Source organism: Drosophila tropicalis, unplaced genomic scaffold (genome assembly GCF_018151085.1).
Source record: "Drosophila tropicalis isolate 14030-0801.00 unplaced genomic scaffold, ASM1815108v1 contig_878, whole genome shotgun sequence".
Classification (NCBI taxonomy): domain Eukaryota; kingdom Metazoa; phylum Arthropoda; class Insecta; order Diptera; family Drosophilidae; genus Drosophila; species Drosophila tropicalis.
The window spans coordinates 14,421,558-14,446,643 of record NW_027173374.1 but is presented as its reverse complement, the minus strand read 5'-3'; the positions used below and the strand labels follow the sequence as shown (position 1 = coordinate 14,446,643).

At 42.2% G+C, this 25,086-nt stretch overlaps 6 protein-coding genes across 11 annotated transcripts; 4 read left to right on the top strand and 2 right to left on the bottom strand.

The window, feature by feature from the left end:
- Positions 1 to 5: 5 nt before the first annotated feature.
- On the top strand, positions 6 to 1,153 carry LOC137585055 (copper homeostasis protein cutC homolog). The gene is made up of 2 exons (XM_068300702.1): positions 6 to 957; positions 1,052 to 1,153. The coding sequence occupies exon 1, from the start codon at positions 151 to 153 to the stop codon at positions 931 to 933; it is 783 nt and encodes a 260-aa protein (XP_068156803.1). The 5' UTR covers positions 6 to 150; the 3' UTR covers positions 934 to 957; positions 1,052 to 1,153.
- Positions 1,154 to 1,171: 18 nt separating this feature from the next.
- On the top strand, positions 1,172 to 3,349 carry LOC137585053 (coiled-coil domain-containing protein 149). Its single transcript, XM_068300701.1, has 6 exons — positions 1,172 to 1,399; positions 1,461 to 2,051; positions 2,113 to 2,220; positions 2,277 to 2,364; positions 2,420 to 2,558; positions 2,622 to 3,349. The coding sequence occupies exons 1-6, from the start codon at positions 1,307 to 1,309 to the stop codon at positions 3,229 to 3,231; spliced, it is 1,629 nt and encodes a 542-aa protein (XP_068156802.1). The 5' UTR covers positions 1,172 to 1,306; the 3' UTR covers positions 3,232 to 3,349.
- Positions 3,350 to 3,767: 418 nt separating this feature from the next.
- LOC137585218 (colorectal mutant cancer protein) lies at positions 3,768 to 8,058 on the top strand. Of its 2 annotated transcripts, none has more exons than XM_068300905.1 (7): positions 3,768 to 4,358; positions 4,740 to 4,992; positions 5,060 to 5,389; positions 5,450 to 5,577; positions 5,642 to 5,925; positions 5,982 to 6,695; positions 6,763 to 8,058. In XM_068300905.1, exons 1-7 carry the CDS (start codon positions 4,086 to 4,088, stop codon positions 6,893 to 6,895), a joined length of 2,115 nt encoding a protein of 704 aa, XP_068157006.1. In that variant the 5' UTR covers positions 3,768 to 4,085; the 3' UTR covers positions 6,896 to 8,058. The 2 variants fall into 2 exon arrangements, with proteins under 2 accessions (XP_068157006.1, XP_068157007.1); XM_068300906.1 differs by lacking the exon at positions 3,768 to 4,358 and adding an exon at positions 4,490 to 4,667.
- BCAS2 (BCAS2 pre-mRNA processing factor) lies at positions 7,050 to 8,277 on the bottom strand. Its single transcript, XM_068300908.1, has one exon. It carries the CDS (start codon positions 8,184 to 8,186, stop codon positions 7,305 to 7,307), a length of 882 nt encoding a protein of 293 aa, XP_068157009.1. The 5' UTR covers positions 8,187 to 8,277; the 3' UTR covers positions 7,050 to 7,304.
- A 143-nt stretch (positions 8,278 to 8,420) lies between these two features.
- On the top strand, positions 8,421 to 19,066 carry LOC137585260 (uncharacterized). Of its 4 annotated transcripts, none has more exons than XM_068300964.1 (10): positions 8,421 to 8,826; positions 13,062 to 13,229; positions 15,529 to 15,944; positions 16,030 to 16,280; positions 16,342 to 16,577; positions 16,933 to 17,106; positions 17,217 to 17,298; positions 17,382 to 17,463; positions 17,534 to 18,150; positions 18,378 to 19,066. In XM_068300964.1, the coding sequence occupies exons 2-10, from the start codon at positions 13,067 to 13,069 to the stop codon at positions 18,499 to 18,501; spliced, it is 2,145 nt and encodes a 714-aa protein (XP_068157065.1). In that variant the 5' UTR covers positions 8,421 to 8,826; positions 13,062 to 13,066; the 3' UTR covers positions 18,502 to 19,066. The 4 variants fall into 4 exon arrangements, with proteins under 4 accessions (XP_068157065.1, XP_068157066.1, XP_068157064.1 ...); XM_068300965.1 differs by having other exon boundaries at positions 8,421 to 8,830; positions 17,534 to 18,122; XM_068300963.1 differs by having other exon boundaries at positions 8,421 to 8,830.
- Positions 19,067 to 19,274: 208 nt separating this feature from the next.
- LOC137584239 (zinc finger matrin-type protein CG9776) lies at positions 19,275 to 24,987 on the bottom strand. 2 transcript variants are annotated; one of them, XM_068299530.1, is made up of 7 exons: positions 24,189 to 24,987; positions 23,714 to 23,917; positions 22,921 to 23,108; positions 22,134 to 22,862; positions 21,917 to 22,065; positions 19,683 to 21,853; positions 19,275 to 19,532 (listed from the first exon to the last, which is right to left on the bottom strand). In XM_068299530.1, the coding sequence occupies exons 1-7, from the start codon at positions 24,850 to 24,852 to the stop codon at positions 19,522 to 19,524; spliced, it is 4,116 nt and encodes a 1,371-aa protein (XP_068155631.1). In that variant the 5' UTR covers positions 24,853 to 24,987; the 3' UTR covers positions 19,275 to 19,521. The 2 variants fall into 2 exon arrangements, with proteins under 2 accessions (XP_068155631.1, XP_068155632.1); XM_068299531.1 differs by lacking the exons at positions 23,714 to 23,917; positions 24,189 to 24,987 and adding an exon at positions 23,198 to 23,355.
- Positions 24,988 to 25,086: the final 99 nt, after the last annotated feature.

Genomic DNA, 25,086 nt, shown 5'->3' with positions numbered 1-25,086 from the left:
TCGATACTTTCGATAGTCCCCATCGATAAATTTGCAGCTCTAATGTTTTCATCTCTATTTTAAATTGTAAACAATTCGTCAGTTTTTTAAATAAATATTTAGAAATATATATTGCCGCACTTGTAAATTAAAATTCGTTGAGAACGAACAATGTCTGGGCATGACATTAAGCTAGAAGTATGTGTGGATTCCATAAAATCCGCGTTTGCAGCAGAGGCTGGAGGAGCCTCCCGGATAGAGCTATGTTCAGCTTTGGCCGAAGGCGGACTTACTCCCACAGTTGGCACTCTAAAGACCCTCAAGGAGCTGTCTTTTAATTTACCAATTTTTTGTATGCTTAGGCCAAGACGGGGCACAGACTTCGTGTACAGTGAAGAGGAATTGCACGCCGTTCTCACAGATATGAGTATGTTGCGAGAAAATGGGGCCGATGGCTTTGTCTTTGGAGCCCTAAACCCTGATCGCTCCATTGATGCAGAGAAATGTCGAATGGTATTAAGCAAGGCGGAGGGTTTACCAGTGACATTTCACCGAGCCTTTGATCTGACTGATCCAAAGTGTATGCACGAGAACGTTGAACTTCTTAAGGAATTGGGCTTTAAGCGGCTCCTTAGCAGCGGCTTTCGTCCAACAGCGGGAGAAGGAGCGGAATGTTTGGCTCAGTTAATAGCCAAGCATCATCGGGACTTAATTGTAATCCCTGGAGCTGGTGTTAAGGTAACTAATCTAGAAGAAATCCTCACAGTCAGCCGTTGCCGTGAATTTCATGCTTCGGCCATGGAAACCGCTAGCGAGGATTACAGTGTATCGACAACCACACGTATGGAATGTGATGTCACCATGGGCAAGCAGGATATAGATCCGTATTACGGGACGTGTCAAAACGTTGTACGCAAAATGGTTACCATTGCCACAGCCATGAGCAGTCGATGAGGACTAGTCCCGCTTAGAATTAAGGCACGTAAATAAGGACATTTAAATTGTAAAATTCAATTTAACCACTGATAGCGTTTAATAAATCTTAACTCATGACTAAAAACTCTATCTAAAGGTCTAGGATATCAAAATCAGAAATATAAAAATCGTCTACAATTAATCGATAAAGTTCGGGCCATGGCTCAGATGAACATATGCAGCATACTCAGAGGAGCACAGAGCGCTTGCGCAAGTAAAAATTGATTCCCATTTCCTTTATATGAGTGTGTACTGAAACCAAAAAGCATTGTAATAAAATTCTCAGACAAAGCTAATATCTCCATTTCAATTTGTCAATGTCAACGATTACACATTTATATTTGAATAATTCATGGAGAATTACGGCCAGGACATGGACGAAGCGACTGGTGGCAGTCAATTTGAGCTCATCTTTGGAGACCATATGGACACGTACAATGTTGAGGTAAACCAAATACATATGTACATAATACTATGGTAAATGCAAATAAACGTGTCAATTTCAGACATCGGCTGTGCATCGCAAATTGCAAAGCAAAATAGAAGCCCTGCGCATCTTGCGACAGGATCTAGAACAGTTTCGTGTGGAGCGAGATCAATATAAACTTATGGCCGAGACCCTGCAGCTGCGGTATTCAGCCCTAAAACGGAATAGCGATCTCCTGGGTAACGAGAGCCATGGATGTGGAGCACTAAGCGAAAACTCCAGCCTAGCTGCGCTACTCCGGGAGACGCGGGAGCATAATCTTAAACTCAATACGGAAGTGGAAGCCCTGAAGCAAAAACTTTACGAGTTGCAGGGTGACATTAAACTCCTACGGGAAACCGAGGCGAGCAATAAGACACGAGTGGAAGCCATGGCTAACGAGACGGCTGCTCACAACAAAGAAGAGCTGCAATGGAAGCGGGAGCGAGCGAACTTCATCTGTCATCTGGAGAATCTTAAAAAGAAGAATGCCCAATTGGCGTTTGATTTCAAAGCCATCATTGATGAGAAGGAAGAATTGATTACGGAAAGGGATGCCTACAAATGCAAGGCTCATCGCCTTAACCACGAACTATTTGTGGCGCTTAGGGCAAAGAAAATGCATCCTAAGGTTTGACAAAGAATCAAAAGAAAATCCACTGTTCATGATATGCTTTGATTTCCCTATACAGCTGCTTGACATTGATGGCGTTTTGTTGGAAAATAAGTACCTGCATGAGCGAGTTAAGATCCAAGAGAGCGAGCTGGAGCTCTCAAAGCAGTCTATTAATAAATACAAGGTAGTAATTCTTCATTAAATCATGTGAATCCACTATATCTAGAGCTTTCTTTGCAGACAATGCTGGAGGCGAAACGTAAAAAGGGAATCGTTAAGCTGGGTGGAGGCAGCAGCAACGATGATACCATACTGAGTCCTAGGCAAGGTATGAAGATAAAGTACATGTGATTTAAAACACAAACAATCTTGAATAATTGCAGTCAAAAGTATACTTGAGAGTGGAATCGATTTGCCAAAGAAAACTGAAACTATACATGATCTGAAATCATTATGTTTGGCTCTGCTCGATAATCTGAATGACAAGAATCTAGCGCTAACGCACCAAAAGAAGACAAACAAGTGAGTTTCGTCCAAAATGACTTCATATAATTTAAAAGCCACCTGTTGTTGATTGAACCTTAGAATACTGGCGGGTAAAATGACCGAACTGGAGCAACGTTGGCAACAGCTACTTTCTGGCGATGCAGACGATATTGGAGCAGAAGATGCAGGAGAGGAAGGGTATGAAGAAGAATATGGCTATGCCCCATCGCAGCTTTTGTTAAATGGTTATTGTGCCGCGATGGTAGATGATGCGGACATTAGCTCGATACCGTCCATAGCTCCAGAGGAAGTGGGTGACACTTTGTCTCCCGATGCAGATGAACACGAACTGGAGAACAACAAGCCAATCCGAAATTTTGGACCAGCACAGTCTGACGATGGCATGTCTTCTTTGTCTTTAGAATCCGCTGACTCATCTGTATACGGCATTGACATTACGGACAGTGCCAAGAATGCTGCATACAAATCTTCTTTGGCAACAACAGATTCGGGCAACTGTGGTTTTGCTACCCACTGCAATACCACGCCACGAATATCCAGTGCCGTAGCCCGCGAGCGTATGGAGGATTTGAAGGATCTGCCACCTCATTTGGCCACACTGGTGGAAAAGGCACTGCATGAGTTGGATAAGCGGGACTACGAGGCCATGGTTACGATACGAGCTGAGAATATGACATCGGTGCAATAACAGAGCATACTTGCCATGCAAGAGCTTTCAGATTGATAAAGTCATATCGCATAAAGCTACTTATCATATGAATACCAATGCAACATCGTACAATAAAGAAAAGTCTATGTAAAAAAAATTTTGGCAGTTTTCCATCCAATTTTCCAAATTATAGCTTCTAAACCGACCACTCGATTCTAGAATTGGATTGCATATTTTTGCTCCACTGTGGGCAGTGGTCTTGTTCCATCCCTTTCGAACGTGACACAACAACAACGTGTTTGAGAATTGTTCGATGTTGGATTCGAATTTTGGGTAGGGTATCGCGTGGAGATTTCATTACTTGAAGCATTTTAGCAACTTTTCTTATCACCATAATTAATAATTCTTCTTTAGTTAAGTAACTAAATATTGAATTTCGGATACTTGGGTCTCCGTCAGCCAAATGTCGACTCAAAAAATAACCACCTTAAAATGCTGACTATGAAATAGTACTCCGAAGATGTAGTGTGGTACGTCTGTGTGGGTGTGAAATGAAAGAGTGTCCAGCAGTCGCCATATACAGAAAAAAACGAACGGAAGAAGGTATACATTTTCTGATGAGAATAACAAAAAACCAGCAGCACCAAAATATCTGTATTTTTCAATTAAAAATGTCGTATAAAGGATTTTAATGGTGGCATAGAGTGCGCTTTTGGAATGGAGATGCAGAATAATGAAACGCTGGTCAAGAATAATTCAGTTTGAAGGAAACTTTTGTAATATCGCAAACTCGTAAATTTCCATTGCCTATATTTTGGGGCAGACGGATTTGAATTGAAAGAAAAGGGCTTGGGCCATAATGTTTCACAATTAATGGAAATTGAAGCATAATCATGATGTCCAACGATGTTCAATTAGCACGTGTCGCCAAGATAGCCCGACCCAGACAGGGGCATGGCAAACAGCAGCAATGGGCACGCGAGATAGACCCAAAAAATGCTGGCGAAGATCCGGACTTTGTATTTGGTAGCATTTCGCCACGGGGAACCAAACACTTGGTTAGTTCCCATGACTTGGATTTGGATTCTCCGGAACACACTCAACGCGATACAACGGAAAGTGACAACAACATCTCCAGCTGCTCGACACTGGACATTGTCAACAAAGTAAGTAATAGAAAACATTCGCATGGCCATATCTACACTGCGCAGGTGCGTGCCATTGAGGGTCAAGCTGCAGCAAGGCTAAGGCATTGCCGAGAGGGGCGAGAGGGAGGGCAAAGAGTGCACCAGAGGCGAAATCGGATGACGACGTAATCGCCAGTCAAAAATTTTCCACTTATGATTTCGGAGCAACTGCTGCCCCGCAGCATGAGCTGCATGTGCTGCAGTGATACGCCTCCAGTGGCCGAGAAACGTCGTAGCTGGGAATACACTCTAATGTCTCAGCCCCTCAGCAGGAGGCGGCCCATTAATGTGATGGCAATCTTAATGGTCAAAAGCCGAATTGAGAATAATTGTAACACTGGTTTCTGCTTTCTATTGCAGGTGGAACAGTTGTCGGTGCAGCATCTTGAAAATCGAGTTCGTGAACTGTCACAGCGTCTGCAACAGGCTGAACGGCAAGTGACCGAGAGCAACGCGGAAAGGGATATGTGTCATAAGCGGCTGGAAGTGGTAAGCCAGGCCCATGAATGCCGAATCACCGAAATGCATTGTGTCATAGCGGAGCTAAGTAAGAAATTGCGAAACAAGCATGAACATATCATTGTGGAGGAACAAGAGCCGGAAGCATGCAGTGGTAAGCGCATCCTTAGAAAGGATACAATTGAAACGGTTTCTTTATTCACACTTGTTTTTACGGCCAGAGCTGAGTTATCAAGAAGGCTCAGTGTACAACTCGGAGCTAAATCTTACCAATCCGGATGCCGATGCCGAATGTCAAACAGAACCTCTGGACGATTTGGAGGTAGCTTCCAGCATTGACAAACTATGCCCAAAGTCTCAGAAGGGTCAATTGGAGGCACTGCAAGAGGAAGTACTGCATTTAAGAGCTCAAATAGCCCTGCTGCAGGCGGAGATAGCTACCAAAGGTGATGACACTGACATTGTGGAGGAACACGGCAATGTAGCCTACTTTGGATGCGATCCGGAGGCGAACGAGAGTGGGCATCAACAGTTGAATGATCTGAATAAAGGTAACCAAAGAATAATATTAGTTGTTCGTCTGAATTCAAACTAATGCAGTCCCTGTATAGCTGGTCTATCCCTGACCAAGAAGCATTTGCCTGCAGTAACAAAAATGGCAGAACGTGTCAAGTTGCGATGTGCCAGCAAGACTGAACCTGAAGAGGATGAGGGCAACCACACAGAACTAAGCCATGAGGCAAGATATTCCCTCCCATTGTTGAATCCTTCCTCTTTACTAAGATCAAATTTCTTTCTTTTAGGAGGACATCAATCTTGTGGAACATTTGGTCTGTGAACTAAAAGAACAAAATTCAATTGTGGACAGCTTTATGGAAGTAAGTCGACTGCAACGCCAAATGGAGCATTTAAAGGTATGCAACACCATGTTGGCACTGACTCTCGACGAATCCCGGCAACATGCAGAGCACTTGTATCTACTTTGCGGAAAGTACGAGTCTAATGCAGTGGCCCTTCAACTGGCAGTTAACTGCAGTGATCGCGCCATTGAAGCCTACGATGTAATGCTTGCATTGCTGGAGAGCAGGTAAGTTCAGGAAATATTCTTAAGATATGCAACTTAAAAGTTTCCTATGTTACCAGGATGGCTTTGCTGCATAAATCGGCGGCCGCTGAAGAGAGTCGCCGAGCCGTTGAATCCGTGGCCCGACATCTTCTGGCGCGTCTTGAGAGCGAGAAAAATGTCTGCGAGAATAGCCTAGGTCCATGGCAGCATATCAATCTCGGAGCTGATGAATGCCCCAAGGGATCACGTTCCTGGACCACAGATGATGACAATCGGTTACGCTATCATGTTTCTAAGCTTAAAGGACAAAGATCGACGTTGCAGCAAACGATTATCAATCTGGAATCGCCATTCAGCGATCTGTACGATAAGAAACGTCTGGCGTTAGAAAAGGATCGCGAACTGTGTCCTGATCATGGAGAAAAGAAGTCACCCATGGATTTAGAGACAGCCGTAAACATGCAGGAACTACTTGAGCTGCGTGACCAAAACCTGCAGCTACAGGCCAAGATCGAAGAGGGCGAACGGGAGCGGCAACATGCCAACGAGCGAGTTGCAATTTTGCAGGAGGCTCTCAGGCAGCTGCAGGCGACGACCAATCGTGTCTCCTATTCGGAGGCTGAACATGCTGCTCTCACTGAACAACAACTTGTGGAGGCTTTGACGCGTGAAACGGAGCTGAAAACCCGCATCCAGACACTGCTATCCAAGGTGACGTCCATTCAGAAGGCATCCGACGAGAAGCACGAGGAACTGCAACATAATGTGCGCGAACTGCATAAATCAAATCAGTGAGCAAAAATATTCTTAATATTCGGACAATTTTTTGTATTAAAAATGTGATTTTCATTTTGGTAGCAATCTTGGCCAGATGTTGGACCATAGCAAGCGCAAGTATCAGCTGCGTCTTAGAAAGTTGGAGCAGAAAATTTTGGATTTGCGCCTAGAGCATGAACAACCTAATAAAAATGTTCCTGAGACAACGCTTTAGATGTAACTAAGCACCCGGAGGAATAGGAGCGGAGCCGGAGCTTTTCACATATCTCCTCCCCCTTAATAAATGTTTCCTTGCTATTGCCGCTCCCACCAACATATTAGCATACCGCCTTCGCTCCAGGAAACAAATGAATATCACGAATGTGCCATGCGATGAATCAAGCTGTATTATTAACTACATATACATTACTTACATATATACATATATATATCCAATGGAGCCCAAAGGTTATCGATTGTGCCGATGGTGCTCGCCCACTGCAATTACAATTACATAGTTACTCACAATACGCATACATGGGAATCCTATATTTATACAATATATATTCGCAATTTGCTTGTTATACTGTAACTCAAACTCTAATATAAATGTATTTCCGATTGTACAAATTCTGAAACTAAAGTTACGAATCATTAGAGCTCTCCTCCTCTGCTGTCCCACCATCATTGCTACTGCTCTTATCTACATCCTCCCTTTCCTCATCGACTTCAGTCTCCATTTTTTCATCGGCTACAACTGCCTCTTCTTCGTTTTGAGACTCTTGCTTCTCCTCTTCCTCTTGTTGCTGCTCCTCTTCTTGTTGTTGCTGATCCTCCTCCTGCCCAAATCCGTTGGTATGCTCTGGTGTTGCTGCTGTCTCGTTTGCTGGCGGAGTGAGTTTTTTCAATTGCTCTCGCGCTGCATGCACAAGTTTCTCCAACTCGGCGCTCTCTGTTTCTATCTCGTAGTTTTTGGACACCAAAAGTACCCAGTGAGCCTCGAGAGATCGTAATTTCTCGCCTGCATGTGTTTGCGCCTGTTTTCGCTGCCAGTTTACATCCTGCATATCCTTCTTAAGCTGCTGCAATTGCAATTGCGCCTTTGCTTGCATCGCCGTAAACACCTCCAGGTAGGATTTCCAAGCCTCTGTGCCATATTCTAACATCAATTCGAGATTGATGGAACGTACCCACTGATGTTCTAGCTGTGCCATTGAGTTCTCAATGGACTCTTGCCAAGCAGCCACTTCGGCCAGTTTACCAGAGGGTGGTGGTGGCAGCTCATACCTCTTCATCGAAAGTGTCTCCATTGGAAGACGGTTTTGTATTCGTTCAAATTCATTCACCATCAACGGTGTCTCAAATGGCGAGTTAGCCGGCAGGGGTAAATGATCCAAATAGTTTTTAGTTGGCCGATATCGGCGGCACTCTTCCTCAACCATAGCCAGTGCTGATTCCCTAACTCCAGGATCGTCGTATCCATGGTCAATGTACGGCAGAGCATCCACAATAACTTCACCAGCCATTTTTTTATGAATTAAATTTAATTTTAATTTAAAATAATAATAAAATCACTTTGTTTTATTTGTGTGTGCGTATATCGATTATTTTGCAACCGATTAGTTCTACAAAATAATAAATTCTGGCCTCTGACAGTTGTCAATACCGGGAAACGTGCTCAAATAATGGGAAACGAGCTCAAAAAGAGGTTAGTGGTTTTTTGTGTTTTTGTTTGTTTTTTTTTCATTATTGTTTTTGTTTTCAAGGTGATCGGTTGCGTGGGTGGTGGCTCCGTGTCGCTAAATTAGTTTCGAGAAGCTACAAATTTAAAACAAATCGTAATGAAAGAAAGCCACACCTGTTTGACCTGCGATTTACTTATTTTCTCTACAAAGTGCAAGTGTCGGCTATTTGTGTGATTTTTTGGCATTTAAATACGTTATATTTGCAAATTTAAGCAGAGTCCCCTATTTAAAAATTGTATGTGTATTAGTGTGCGTGAAGCAAAGTAAATTCAAATTGCCAATGCCAATTCAGTGTGTGTGTGCAAAAAATTGAAATGCTATTAAACATTTGAGTTATTAGCAATCGGCAATTAAAAAAGTGCTTATCAAATTACTGACCGCTTTTAAATTATTGCTCCAACTACACGCCGGGTGGTAACGCGTAGGTAACTTGAATAATTTGCAATAGAAATTTTCCCGATTTTTTGCACAAAACCTTGAGAAATTTACCCCCTATGAACATAAAACTATTTGAAAATTCAAACTCAGGCAGGCGCAACAAAACAATAGCATCTGGCGATTGCCCCCTCATTGTCCCATCCTTCCACTAAAAGCAACAACAACATCAACAATCACATGACTACGTCATCTTGCCGCATTTCATTTCGCTTTTCATTTTCCAATTTTTACCCCCGGCTTTTCTTTCATTTCTTTCCGTCTTTCCCCAGACGCTCTGTATCTGTCATGTGACCAAATACGTATGGGAGAAAAAAAGGAATAGAGGGAGAGGGTTTGTGTTGGGGTTATTTGAAACCATTTCTCAAACTCAGTAAAGCAATACATAGATATGTACATAAATAATACGATTTTATAAATAAATTTAAATTGAAATTTACTCCAGCAGTTTTGATTTGAAGAAATTGACAATTAAATCAGAAGATTAAATATATTTTTCTTATCTTAAATTGGAAGAATTCATATTTGATTGCTTTTCAGTTAATAAATTTCATAAATTGACAAAATAAACAAACGTTAATGTATAAACAAGTAAACTTAATAACTTTAATAGACCTTCGAACATATGTACTTCTTATTAATACATCGTTTTTGCTTCGTTTTTTATGGCACTTATTGTATGTATGTATGTATTTATTGAATGAGCCTTCTTTATGCTTGGGTCAATAAACCAAATGACTCGACTGCTCTCATGATGTCCATGTCTCTTGTGCCCCATGTTTGTGTCTGTGTGTCTATGTGACTGTGTCTGGGAGAGTATCTGTGTGGGGAAGTCTTCCATTTAGTCATTGATCGCGTCCGGTGATTTGGTTTGATGATGTGCTGGAGTATCCAAAAGCTATCGCCATAGCGATCGGTGTTTGTTGTTTTCTGTTTTTTGCTTTGTTTTTATTAGTGTCATTAAAAATTTGTTGTATAGGAAAGGTCAATACACACACACACACACAGTAAAAATCATAGTGCCTTGAGTGCTAGAAGACAAAAAAAAAACCGGTTCAGTTTGTAAATAGTTTTTGTTTGTTTTTCATTACACTACACCCAAAAAAAGGTCCATTCAAACCTCTTCAATGTTTCTAAAGAACAGTGGGAAGTATTTTTGTCACGTACCCAGCAGTACCCATCCTCTAACAAATCGTTAACCCGAAAGAATGCGACCTGATCAGGATGTTTAACCGAATTCTAAAATCGGAACAAAATTTCAAGATTCTCCATCAAGTAAATCAGAAACTTTTATATAGGGCATCCAAACGTCGACTGTTTTGCACTTGTTACCTTAACTTTTCTTTGGATTTTTCGGTTAACTTTGTCTAGATGCCATTGATGATAGCTGCTGCTGCTGTCTCTCACACACATTTTGCACGTTCGAACTTCATTATCATCTTAATTTTCTTCCCATAGATATTCATCTTCATGCGCTTTTCTCTTGTCTGTTTCTTTTTGTAGTTGGCATCGAGTCAATAGCCTAGAACTTGATAAAAAAAAAGACTAAAAAACTATTTGCTGCTAGTCATGTCTTTTTCTTTCTATTTTGTGGCTTGTCACCTTGCCCCTTTTACATTTTGAGGGACACCAAAAGTATTAACCGAAATTGTAAATAATTCAATTTAAGATTTTGTATTACTTGGGTCAGAAATAGGTGAACACCTTTTGCATATTTAAAATTATACTTCCATCCCAAAGTATCATAATTCATTTTGATTAGATTAAAAAACAATTAGTTAATTGGTGTATTTTAAAAGCTATTGTTTTATTTATGTATATCCAGGGGCGTAATAGTCACAAGGGGGTGCAACATGTACTTGCTCAACTCATTAGAATATATCTATCTAATCACATGCATAGAAATGTGTATTTGGTTTTATATGTATATAGTACCTATATAGGGGAATTTTTCGCATTTTGTGGCTTATCAAGACGGCGCAAATGGAATGCGATATGAAACATTTTTGCACTATCGAAAGAAGGCGTTATAGCTGTCGATTTTTGGTTTTTCGTTTCCTTTCTCTTCTAGCTCAACTTTCGCCTTGACAGGCAGCAGCAGCAAGAAAAGCACAACAACAAAAATTTAATTCACTTTCAACTTGATGAAGTAAAGTGCCAAGGTCCAACAATAGCAACAACAACAACATACTTCAACTGTGGAGCTCGTTAGCGTTGCTTATCTTATAGATACTTTACTCTGTACCTTTTGCTCTCTCACTCACTCTCTCTCTCTCCCTCTTGCGTTTCGCTTTATTTCGATTTTGTTTGTTAGTTTTATTTTTCACAAATTTGGCATTGGCACCCACACACAGACACACTCGCACACAACCCTAACCCCTCTCTGTGTATCTCTACATACATATGTATGTATGTACATATGCCTTGTATCTGTATCTTTATCTATCTAACGAGCATATCAAAGCGCCACTTGGCTTTCGTTGTGCCTTGTTGGTATTTTCAAACATTTATTTTGGGTTAAACAAGTTTTTGAAAATGCAATCAAAACATACCATAAACTATATACAAGTAAAATACATATCTAGTTACATACTTTATGGACAGGGGACAAAAACAAAAGTCAGCTGAAGTTCGCTCCACAAAAACAGTATAATGTTTATGTTGTAAATGAAATAAATAAAGTCATGCCAACTTTGGAATGCTTTTCCTTTACATATTTCACAAAGAAAAAGTTTTTGGTCTAGACTCTAGACTACTTTAGTCTTAGATATTGTTTGCTTGGGGGTTTCAAATGTACTTTATAAGTAATGATTTATTATCTGTTACACTACTCTAAAAGTTTCCAAGCACATCATTTTACTAGAAATAGTTGTAAGAACACAGGTGTTTATCTTTTTTGTTTGAACTGAAGACACTCAACACTGACAGTGCATACGACTGCATACATGTAGTTATCTGGATTGACTATAGTACAATATATAATATATAGTTTACTTTCTTTACATCTTTAATTCTGCTGATGAGCATCTAAAATCTAAGCTTGACAAACCATTAATTTTCATTGAGAAAACGCTAAGGAATTCTTGTCATTTTGTTGCATAGAACATCTCCATACAAAGCTAATATCTTCTTTACGAATATCCTATCGAAAGCAAAAGGTTTGACTAGGAATTCATTACCAATTCATGATTGATTGAAGTTTATTATAGAATCTTTAATTTTATTCGGAAGGATAAAATAGTGTTATAACTTGCCTCGTTTTTCATTTGGAACTTTGTGTAGTTTGTGTAATTGTTATTAGCCAAGCGTTAAATCACAGTATCTACTTTGCTAACAAAATCAGCTGTGAGTTTTCCATTGAAACACCAAACAAACACATGTAACTAACGGGCTAGCAATTATGCTGTCATAAATGTGGAGGGGAAGAGCACAAAAAACATTAAAACAAGTCAAGCATCAAGCAAAGTCTTAATGGCAAACATGCAAATGTATCTGCAACTTTCTCAACAGAATTTAACGAGTGAGAAAAAAAAGAGAGAGAAAAACACAGAAAAAACCATAAAGGTGGCAGCTTAAAAGCAGTAAAACTCTAATGATAATGCATTTTGTGCAGTTAAGTGAATAGGAAACAAAAAACCAGAATAACTGCAGTATTGTTAGCCATTATAATGAGTTGGAAATTTTCTTTCAATATCTTACAATTTCACTGGAAAATCATTTATGATAACATAGGAGTTTAAACAATCCCAAGACTTAAGGGCTTCGTTTTCGATATTTAGAATTTCTTCCACATTTGAGTGGAGGCAAATCCCTTGTTGGTTACACCCCAAGAATTAGCTATACACATAACCCAGACTGTCTGTCTGTCTGGTTGCCCTCGTCTAGTGTGAGTGCATTTCCATATTGTTTGCATTTCGTCAATAGAACTATAGCAACAACAACAACCTGTCTTTGACAGGTGCCGTTTGAGTCGCTACACACACACACACACGCACGCAACTAGCTATGCTTTCTTGACTCTAGTCGCCCCCTTAGGCTTCTCTTTCTTTTATAACCATTATCTTTAGAAATATGTGTAAACATCTTTGGGTTTCATTTGACTTTCATGGTCGAATGCCGACGCCATCGTTTAGAAACTTTTTCCTCTTCTTTGTATGTATTCACTCACAGTTTTTACCAAGTTCTTATCTACCCTTCTTCGTTGGCTTCTTTCTTTCACAGCAAAAATGACAACCACAACGCAGGTGGAGATCAACACAAATGCTGGCATAAATGCTGATGCCTCCAGTACGAATCCGAATACAAATAACCTCAACATGGTGGCAACTGCAACAAGTTCTAGTGCAACTTCCCTAGGAACATGTGGTAATGTCACGAGCACACAGAGGGGTAAGTAATTTTCACAAACACTGCCCACTACCGGAAATGATATTTTTTGTCGCTACTGATGGTCAGTGCCGGATCTAAAAGGAGACGGGAGAGGTTACATGTCTCAAACTATTTTCGTCAAGAAACTCTATTCACAAAATATCCTTGATCCGATTGAAAATTATGATTATTACATCCATTTTTTTAGTGGGTAAAGTGTAAATACAAAAGGCTTAAACGAAATTCAATGTTGTGGGGATTCTAAGTCGTTATGGCTCAAATAACCTTTAAACGTTTCGCTTGGATACCTTGGATTTTGAACAGTAGCAAATAAGACGAGAAAAAAGAAGTTAAATGCTGTTAATTGTTTGCCACACGCGATGTGGCAGTGTGAGTTGAGTGACAGAGGAAATGACATGGGAGAAGGAGAAAGAAGCCACCAAAATCTAGATGCTTTGAAGGTGTCTAGGGTGACTCCATAAATAACACCCACACACACACATCAATTAGTCATTTACCTAATTTGTTAATCATATTGCAGGAGCGAAGGGAAAATCTCAAAAGTATTTAAATCGTTTTTCCTAATCTGGCATTTTACTACTCAAGACCAAGTGCTATGCACTTGAAATTAATTTGGCAACATACATATTTATATCTTGCTTAACATTTCAAAAGATTATTTTCTCAAGTTTGTGTTATCTAATCTGAGTGGCAATAGAAACTTTCATTTTGTCCACTAGAGCTTCCCCACTATTTCAATAGAAGTTAGATAGTCGTAAGACAGTTAGTTCACACATAATTCAGTTAAATTAAGATTCATTAAGTTTCATTTACATAGATAGTTTCTTTCTCTTTTGTTTAGAGTTCATTAATTTAATTTGCATATTTTGTGTTTTGGTTTTTGTTTTTGTCAATTTTGTTGACTATCCCTTCGTTTGGGAGATTCATTGCATTATTTAATAGTCGAGCAGAGTGCATCATTTGAATTGGCTTTGGCTTTCATTCGATTCAGTTTCAATGGCGTGCAATAGACTACCGACTTGGTTCACGGTCACTGATTGATTTAATTTTGGTTATTTTTTACCTGTTATGAAATCTATACACGCGATCTGACATTGAAATTGGGTAAACGTTGTGAATCCAATTTGAATTTGGAACAATGAACCAAGTGACGATGATGATGCCGATGATAGGAGATTGTGGAGGAGAGTGTGGAAATTAAAAGGAAATTGCTTTGACCAATTTATTTTAGTGAGGTAAAACGATCTTGAATTTTGTATCTTTTGCGTTTTAAATTTCAATTTCCGTTCTTAGCAACCACCAAGCAGGCTGTTTAGTTCCTTCTTCTTACGGCACACATACTCACACACACACACACACACACACACAAAGAGAGAAACACATCCGGTTTAATAATTTAAGCGCTTGCTATTTATAGGACCGACCCCTTCTTTGGCCAACGACAATAATCGGCTATGCGAGATCTGGTCTAAATTTAAACCACCAATGCCAACAATGGCCCTGGGCATGAGCCACATGCGCTTCTACAAAAGCAGATCTGACCAATGCCAAGAGCGCCGTCTGCATTTCACTTTTAGCGAGGGCCACTCGTAAACGAAGGAAGAAGTTTCGCCTTAAACTCACTTTCAAGTTTGCAGCCGTCTCTAGAGCTTCATTTAGACACCCCTCTTCTTTCACTTTTTCCATCTAATATATTGGATTCACACAAATACGCTAAAAATGTTTATAGCAACTAGTTATAAAAAGTTGTCTTGATCGATCGATCGATGAAGCATTTAGCTATAGTTTACTCTTCTCTTTAAAGTAATGGCAAGTGATATATCGAAATGTGATCTCTAGAGATTGTCTGCAGCAGCCCCATTGCATATTAGACTGGTTAGACTTTCCCACCCCAGCCACCAGGTTAATGCTCAAATTTCCAAACAAACCAAAATATTTACTTAACTGCTGCACCACTGCGGCACCACCACCAACGGGCATGAAACTCGTTTTGAGAATTGACATATTTGTGGGCTGAAATAACCGAGCCAAGCAAAAAGCAACTTGTGAGTCATTTTATTCGCCTTTTAGCCATGTCTCGCAAATGTAGTTCTCAATGTTTGGTGAATTTTGTTATTGTTACGTTAAGGTTTTTGAATTCATCGTCGTATTGTCTAATTGAATCAGTCTAATCAAAATCCGAATTACACCCGATTGCCCCGCCCCTTTTTCCGGTTGTTCAGCGAAGCGTACAATCCATTAAATCGATGTATTTAACTGTGATTATTATTGATTTTGCTTTCATTTCATTCAATACCAGTTGTGGAAGCCACCAAGCGCAAGAAACTGAAATCTCGCAGTGCCAACGCCTCAAACGCAACATCAACACAAGCGGCAGCAGGAGCAGCAACAACGACAACAACAACATCATTGTCCAAGAATGCTGGCAAAAGTAATGGAAATGGTTTAAGCTATTCCAAGGAGCATTTAGATGCTTGGCTAGAAAATTGTCTAAGAGATGCCACCCAGCTATCATCGTCATCTGAGTTTCTGGACTTTAACCCTCCCACGGTTAACAATAATAAGCAAATCTTTGTGACTCAGCAGCAGCAACAGCAGCAACAGCAACAGCAGCAGCAGCAACAACAGCAACAACAATTTCTTATGCGTTCCAACTCGCAGCCCTATGGCATGGGACCCAGCCCATCGATGCCTTTTAGCTTGGGCATACAACGCGTGAGTGGCAACCATTAAACCTAACAAGTAAAACGTGAAATGTCCCTAATTTTGTGTTTTTTTCTTTTTTTTTGTATCTACATAGCACTCGCAGGCTTTAAGTCATCGTTATCCCATGCTCTTTCCACCCCAAAGCCATCATAATGGATATGGCTTAGCCTATGGCGATAGCGGACAAGACTTTGCCAGCTTACCACCGCTGGTCAATATGATGGGCAGCACGGGTCCAGGTGTTAATAGTGGTGGTAGTGGCTTATTGGCCAGTAATTTGGATCATGAACAAAACTCTACAGACGTTCTCGATGGCAGTGGAAGCAATCCAACCTTTAGTCGAGGGTAAGAAAGAAGAAAACTTAATTGAAATCGATATTAGTTATGGTTTTTTTTCTTTTGACAGCTTTCGTTTCAGTGATCCCTGTTTGCTAAATCCTTCGGACAATGATTCCAAACTGAGTGGCCAAAATACACCCGACCGAAGGAATGGCAGCGCCACAAGTGGTGGCAATGCTGCTCACCTTCATGTGGCAGACGGGGACCAGCAACAAAATAAATTCTTTGCGGCTCTAATGGAGCAGATAAACATATTACATGAAACTAACTCCAAGATTTGTCGTAATCTGCATGACACTAAAGGTGTGTGTGTGTGTTGATGGGACCCAAATATTATGTATTCATGGCGAAGAGTCAGTAGTTTTTTTGGTTGGGTTTTTTCAACTTCTTTCTTCAAGTAACCATTGAATCTATCCTAAATTTATAGACGTTGTAAATTGTACTGAAGATGATCTTTAGGCTATGTGTCCATGGCTATTATTTAATTGACTTTTCGTATCTCATTTTACACGCTCTTTCCAATTGGTTTGTTCGTATATGTTGCGATTTTTCTTTTCTTTTTGTATATCTATGCCTTATTTCTATGTATTTTGTTTTTCTTTTGGCACACACTCACACGTAAACACCAACACACACACATGCAATACACAACACACAGTCGATATTGAAGCTTTAAAGCACGCTCCCAATGGCCAGCCCTGGACTGGCGCTGGGGCTGGGGGCATGCGGCACCGTAGAGATAGCTTGAGCGGATTAAGCACACAAAGTCAACCAATGGTATTTGGCGGTGGATTCGGTGGCACACATAGTCCGGCGCCCACCTTTCATTCAGGTACCTCCTTTCCCCCTTCATTTCTGATTCTACAACTTTGTCTTTAAGAATTTCTCTTCCATCTAACTGCTAATGATTAATAATCGAAAATTCGTAACTGTTCCCAATAGCCTACACACCCGGAATGATGACTGATGTGGTGCGGGAAGTAAAGGAAGCAGCACGTGTGCGCGAAGATGCCTTACTTAGTAGGTGAGTGAAAGAAGACACAACTGTTTTCTCAGTGTACAGTGACTAATCGTATTCGTGTATTCGCATTTTTTCCTCGTTCTTAGAGTCAAATCCATGGTGGAGGAGCGCCAATGGACATTAAACGAGGGCAATGTCCGCATATTGCGAGACATTGATGAGCTAAAGGTGAGTGAGACTGACTCAGACGTCTGGAATTTTTAGTCCGGCTAACATTTTGGCCTTCGCTGTTTTGCAGTCCCAAGTGATGCAGTTGCGTTTGGAGCGCAAGGAGACTAACAAACGTTTGTCACATCTCGAGGCTGAGAATAAATATCTGCGCCAGGCGTTTGCCAGCTGTTTCAATCAGCGGCAAACGTTTCACAATATTATCTACGAAAATGAGCGAGCCCAAAGATCACGTAAACCGTTTCCCAATGGCAGCACTGTTGGTGGAGGTGGAGGCGGGAGTGGTGCCCGGCGTGCTCAATCATTTAATCTGCACTATGGAACCATGCATCAGACACCAACGCACACAACACATTTACTCGATGAGGATGATGAGGGCCATGAGGAAAAGTTGCAGCCACCAGAGCTAGAGGAAGAGCCAGCCGAAGAGGGTAGTGAGGTACAGTCAGTGACGGCTAATAAGCGGCTCTCAACCTCCAGCAACGATTCTCGCAACAATGGTCTAATCGCAGCAGCATCGGCAGCTGCAACCGCACAGAGTCCACCTACATTTTCGTTCTTAAACGATCAGGTGACTCCGTCAACACCACCGCCTCTACTGCCACGCAAAAAGGAGCACGCACAACTCAAGCGCGAACTCAACGAAGCGGCCGCCGCACGTAAGGAGGCCAATCAGCGTATTATAGCGTGGGTGTAGTCTATGCTCTATTCTGTCTTACTGTTTACTTTTAACCCCAGCACCATTTCTCATACTTTCGCCTGCATGGACATTACTCATTTCACTCAATGGCACCCACTACTAACCACAACTAACTAACATAGATTTGAACATTCACGCAAGTGACTAATCTAATGAGTCTCAATGATTTGTTTTTCTTTGGCGTTCTATGTTCTTTTTTCCTACCGCCATGCAGACTTGAAAAATTGGTTAAAGACCTAAGCGCCCAGGTGGCCAGCCAACCAAATTGGAATCCCAATGCAGCGCCGGCTATAAGCCCGAAATTCACAGCATCCGGTGGACCAATTACGGACTTATAGTTTTAGCTGACTGCCCCAGCCGAGGTCCATGCCGTCAAATCGTTAAAAGAAACCAAGGGCATACGACGGCCGCGGCAAGTGCGCATCACCCACTTATAGCGGTCGGATAAAGGGGCTAGCCTTCAGCGGCGGCCAATGCACACATTTCGTTTCAAAATTATTTATAACTCATTAACATTCGTTTAAGATAGAAAACCAAAACTAGCTATCACCAACATAAACATTAAGCCAATTCGGGAGCCCTCTACATTCGTGTTACATCGTCTACAAGTCCAACAAGGTCCACTCAAATGCATTGGGGGGAATTCGTGCACAAGTCTCATTTTGAATATCCTGATACTAATTATCATATTTTACTTGTAACTAAACACTAATGGCGAAAATCGTGTACCTATAACAATTGAACAAAAATCAAAATCTATGTAAATCATCCATATAACAAGAGAACTACTATATAGTATATATTATAATGTTAATCCTTGTTGTTTTGTGAGCGTAAAAGTCGAATAGAAATTTTAATTGAGTATTCAAAATAAATAACAGTTAAGTGCCATTTGATACAAAACGGAAATGAGTTTTTTGAGAGGTATTTGTAGGGATTCTTCTTCCTTATTGTGGAAATATTTATAGTCATGTGGAAAGAACAAAAAAGTTTTACGTGAACGCGGCTTTTGAAAATAATATATTGTAGGATAAAGATATTTTACTAAAGTTTTTGCCATCCTTCTATTAACTTGTGCTACACAGATTTTCAACAAAATAATGCCGCTCGATTCCTACTTCCATCATACATATATTATATACATATATGCGCATTTATTTACTTAAAAACATTGTGTCACATAAAACGCACTCCCAGGAGGGGAGCAGCAAGCTTTTTAAGGTAAAAACTAAAATGGATTATTACATATTTTCTTGACGCCTCGTTTTTTTCTCTTGCGTATGTTGTTGAAATGTAAAGAAGAAGGATAAGGAGTCAGCATGCGTCACTCGATAGCTGGGAAAAAGTCCAACCAAAGTTTATAATGCATCTATAGAAGGAAGAGTATACAGAAAAATAATTGAGCATCGAGCAAACATAATTAAGATTAAAAAAACTGTCGATGTGGCGAGAAAGTGTGTGAGTGTGAGTCTTTGATGATGGGGTGAAGGTGATGTGGCCATTCTGTCTCTCTACATACATTGTGCCGCCATGTCGCTACTATCGATACCCAGCATGGCCAACTCGTCCAATTCTGCCTGATGGCGCATTTTCTCCAAGTCTGAGGTTGATTCTGTCGGCTTGGATATATCTTCAAGGTCCATCATCTTCTCCTCCATATCCTTAGTCTCTGAGACGGCGTCAGCGATGTAAGCGGCACTTTGTAGTGGTTGCGGTGGTTGTGGTGATCCAGGCATGGGAATATCAATGGCGTCTGTATGATTTACACTGATTGTGCCGCGCGTTAAGGCGTCATCTGTTGATTTTCCATTCACCAGCGGGATTTGTTCACCCTGGATTGATGTCAATGTATTTTTAGGCGAGTCTAAGGATTTAGGTTCTTCAATTATATCTGCAGCCGGAGCCGAGGTTGGGACAGTTGCCTCTGTTGGTGTTGTTATTGGGCTCGATGTCGAAGTTTCATCGATGGTCACCAAATGTATGCCCTGATTGGCCAAGTCCAGAAGATTATGCTCACTCAACACAGTTGTGTCCTCCATAATGGTCGTAACTGTCTGCGGCTCGCTTGGGATTTGACTGGCTTCGTCAGCCACTTCGCCTATGACACCATCTGTAGGAAATATGATGTCAAGTGCTTCGGCCAGATCTTTGGGTAGTTCACCATCCCTAGGCTGATCTGCAGCGTCCAATGGCTGCGGCACAAGATCAGTTTCAGCTTCATCAATGCCGGGCGGCAGAACATCCTCTTCGTCGTTTTCAATTGCCTGCTGTTCGTTTCCATCTGAATCTTTGCCAATTGTATCTCCATCTGATCCGTCTCCAGGCGGTGGTGGCGGTGGAACATGAGACATCAAATTGGCAAATTGCACAGGATCAGGCATCAATTCATCGTAGTCAACCATCATGCCAGCGTCGGGATGAAAAGGCGGTGCATTGCCATAGGCATCTTCCATCATGGCCATTTGGATTTGAGCCACTGTTGGAGCTGCTAGACGCGGAACTGCTGGGGCCATATGAACGCCGCCCAGAGGTGCTGGCGGCGGCGGTGGCGGCGCTTCTAGCGATCCATTAGTATAAGCAGCTGCAGCGTTATCACCGACACCAGCAGAAGCAGTCGGTTGCTTCTTAAACACTGGCATTTTGCCAATAAATGGCAACTTCTTGCCTCCCGTCGTTGCACCACTAGAGCTGGCGCTGGTTTTAGACACTTTCGGTTTGGCAGTTGTCTCCTTTTTGTCCCGTTTGCTCTCACTGGATTTCTGGTTGGGTTGGGCGCGTGGCCGAAATTCGGAATGCTTGACGACAGGTCGTTCCACTCGATCTTCAGAGTGGCTAGGGCTACGACTACTGCGACGACGTCGCGCCTCCCGCGAACGGCTTCGCCGACTGCCTCTTAGAGGCGAACGCGAGAAGCGTCTGCGTCCACGGCTGCGCGAACGACTGCGCGAGCGACGTCTGTCACGATCACGATCGCGATCCCGTTCTCGTTCGCGCTCCCTATCACGGGCACGATCTCGATCACGATCACGTTCTCTGTCTCGGCGATCGCGATCAAGACGTCCACGGCTACCGCTACGGGATCGGGTGCGCCGCTTTGTCTCATGTGGACGACTGCGCGAGCGAGTACGTCTTTTTGTAGTGGAGTTGCTTCCTCCTCCGCTTCTCTTCAACTTGTCATCACTTGCAGCATTTGTCCCAGAGGTGCTAGGTTTATGATGGTCGCGCGTTTTACTCTTTAGCTTTCCCTTGAGTTGCTCCAGCAACTTTTTCTCACTCTCACTGATCACCGGCTGAACTGTGTTCCATTGCTGCAACATGGCCTCATCGCGATTTTTCTGATCTTCAATATGCTCCTCTCCGCCAGCAGATGTCCATTTTCCGCGTCCGTCCGAATTGAGGGCATCCTTGATAATGGGAGGCGGCGGAGCTACAGGGTGTACCACGACTTCAGGCTTCAATGGAGCTGAGCGTTCAGTGGATGATTCTTGCTTACGCATACTAACGCGTATTGAGGAGCCATTGTTTGAGACATTGCTCGATGAAGTTGATAACTTGTCCACCTGCTCGTCGGTGCGGCCTTTCTTTGGTTGCTGAGCTTTTTCATCTTCGGATGACGAACTATCCGATGATGAAGAAGTACTGCGCTTGTGCTTGTTCTTTCCATGCTTGTGCTTCTTTTTCTTCTTATCACTGTGAACGAGAAAAATGAAATGTTTTATTTCACATTTGGGTTATAGGCAATGTAGTTATCACCTCTTCTTTTTGCGTTTCTTAGAGACTGTCTCCTCATCTTTTTTGGTTTTTTTATTCTTGACCTCGCCGTTATCCTTTTGCTGTTGAATGGCCCGATCACGATTTGCGAACCAGTTCGTTTCGTAGTTCGGAGTCTTTTTTAGGTATAGCTACAAAGACAGAGGAAGAGATATTTTAAAAACTGCTCATTGACAATCAGAGTCTCTCGCCATCTCACCTCATAACGATTGGAATGCAGCCTAGATTTCAGATGCGCTGAAGCACAATGCAAATCACCGATCCAGACGCTGCAGAGTTTACAGAACCAGGCATTCGCTGGCACCAAGAACTGCATGCCACGAACTGGAACACGCTTGGTAGGGGCATTCTCGTAAGTGGGAAAGGGATCATGATCGATTTCCACATGCCACGGTGTCTCAATAATGTCACGATTCATATGTTCTTCGGTATGCAAATGCTTCAGATAGTCCCGCGCTGTCTTTGGGAATACGCCACAACTATCGCACCAATGCTGCTCGGGATCGAAAAACACAAAATTATAGCTTTGTACTGGTTGCTGGTTGTGGGCGCCTGCTGCTTTTGAAGTTGCTGTTGTAGCCGAGATATTTTCGCCTATTCCTCGCTGTTGTTTGGCCTTCATTGACTTGATGGCGCGGTCTTTAAGACGATCTGTCGGCGTGCCATCGTTTTGATCTTCGTTGTCGTCATCATCGCCATCGTCATCGGATGAAGAATCTGATGAACTGCTTGTAGATGAGTCAGAGTCCGAACTATCTCCAGAGCTATCGCTTGATGTCGTTGCCGAGGGCTCCTCTTTGCTGTTAATTGTTGCATTTTCGGCCAATGGTTTTCTACGCTGTTCATCCTCGGGCTCTTCGTCGCCAATGATGCCATTGAGCATATCAATAACATTTTCGATTGTGTCCAATTTCTTTTTAATTTGAACCTGGCGCAAAAAAAGGGGTTTTAGGCTTGTGGGCTCATTTGCTTTGTAGGATTCTTACCTGCAGTCGATCATTTTCCTCAATAAAATTCGATGTGGTTGGGGTTGGTGGCTCTGCGCCGGCGGCTAAATCTTCTCGTTGCTCTTTTAGCACTTTCATTTCCTTCTTCAATAGCAAGACTTTCTTCACATAGTTGGCTCGCTGCTTCTTTAGCTCGTCCTTTTGATTCTCCGCCTCCTGGGCTACAGCTGCCATATTTGAGGTAGGTAGAAAAGAAAAACTCAAATTAATACACATTCCCAATATATAAATAGAAATTATTCAAAATTTCATTTACAAAATGCAGTCAGCGAGTGCATTTCACCCGACTAGTTACACAAGGTAAGGCGGCACGTCGCCGGATCAGGATTTGGGCTGACCGTGTCGCGTGGCCCCGCGTCGCTTATCGCGCTTGTTCTGCCTGTCCTCGTTGGGGGGGCGGGCGGGCATGTTGGGTTGAAGAGTCGTGCATGTTGTGGGTGGGTGACGACGTTGAGCGTCCAGTCGACTACACACAAAAAAGTCGCCAAATAAAATTTGGACGATTTGAGGTTTTTTTTTTAAGTTTTGATTTGAGTTTCAGGAATTCAAAACATTTTGCCCGGTTCAGTAGTGTTAGCTCCCTTAACTTTACAATTTTTTGTTTTATTTTAGCTATAAGTTCTTTATGTTTTATGTTTTTTGGTTCTTTGGTTTTTGTTTTGTTTTTTAGTTAGGGGCGTAATCATGACAACAATAATAAAACAATAATGTGAGAGGTTTGCATGTGAATTTTCGTTCATTGAGAAGAGTAGAATTCATTTCCAACACTTACCATCCTGTGGCGGCAAACCTGCGCCCTCAAGCGCCGGAGGTTTTTGTCCGTCATCGATCAGTTGTTGTGGTCCCGGCGGCTGCTGCTGCTGCGGTGGTGGAGCCACTGTCGTCTGTTGTGCCGAAACCAGAGCTGATTCCGGCGCAACTGGCGGAGGCACAGTGGTCAATTGGGGCTGGGGTAACCATACTTGTTGGCCATACTCTAAAAAAAATTGAACGAAAGTGTTTAAAGCTAGCTTTGGTCTATCGTGGTTTATATACCCATGCAAAGTTTTGTTTGTTCAAACTCTCTTATTGTAACTATAGGTCTATAATACTTAAAGTTCCAATCGAATGTGAATTAAATGATTTGATAATTTACATTCAGTGTGGTTTGACATTGACAACTAAAGCGTGTCGAGTTTTTTAGTACAAGTAAATTTCTAATGTCATGTAATTTGCAAGAGTATAAAAAAAGTGGTTTGAATACTTACCATTTACGCCCCAGGTCCCTGGTGGACCATAGGCGGTATTAAAATTAGGCTGGGATGGTGGCGGTCCTTGCATGCCAACATATCCGGGAGGGCCACGCGATGCGAAGGCATTAGGTTGAGGCATTCCATACTGATGACCGTGATAGACAACATCGGGTGCAGCTCCATACGGAGGCTGTTGATACATTTGCGGTGGCATCACATTATAGCCGGTCGACATTTGAGCCGGTGGCTGGTTGGATCGGGGTAGGGGAGGCGATGCTGGTTTCTTTTTGGGCGACCAGCGGCCTGCACCGGCAGGACTGTTGCTGCGCGAGCGAGATCGAGACCTTCCTCTGCGGGATCGACCACGCCGAATTGGAGAGCGTCGCCATGGCGGCGATCTACGACGGTCCGGCGAGCGGCGAGGGGCAAAGCGGCGTCGGCGATCAAAACGTCCGTATTCCGGAGAACCATAGCGGCCGCGTCGTGGTGGTGTGGGTGATCGAGACAGCGAGCGGGAACGCCTCCTTGAGTTCGAGCGGCGGCGAGATGTGGAACGGCGACGCGACTTGCCCGCCTTGCTTGATGTCGTCTCCTTCTCACACTCCTTATTTTTCTCCTCTGACTTGGCATTATTATCGACACCAGGTGGACCTGGGTTCAACACCATGTCGTCGTCCATAATTAATCAGTGGTATGTTTTCAACTAGCCAATCGTTTTTATATGTGCAATTAACAATTAAAGTCAACAATTTTTTTTATTTCTTCTCCTCTTGCAAAATTACGTGTGGACAAATCGCAGCCATTGTGGGCTAGTGATGGCACGACCCTCGATAGTTATTTTTCCGATTTTTGTCGCTATTATCGGAGCGAAGTTATCGACGCTATCAGAGCAAGGTGATCGTTATCGGGAAAA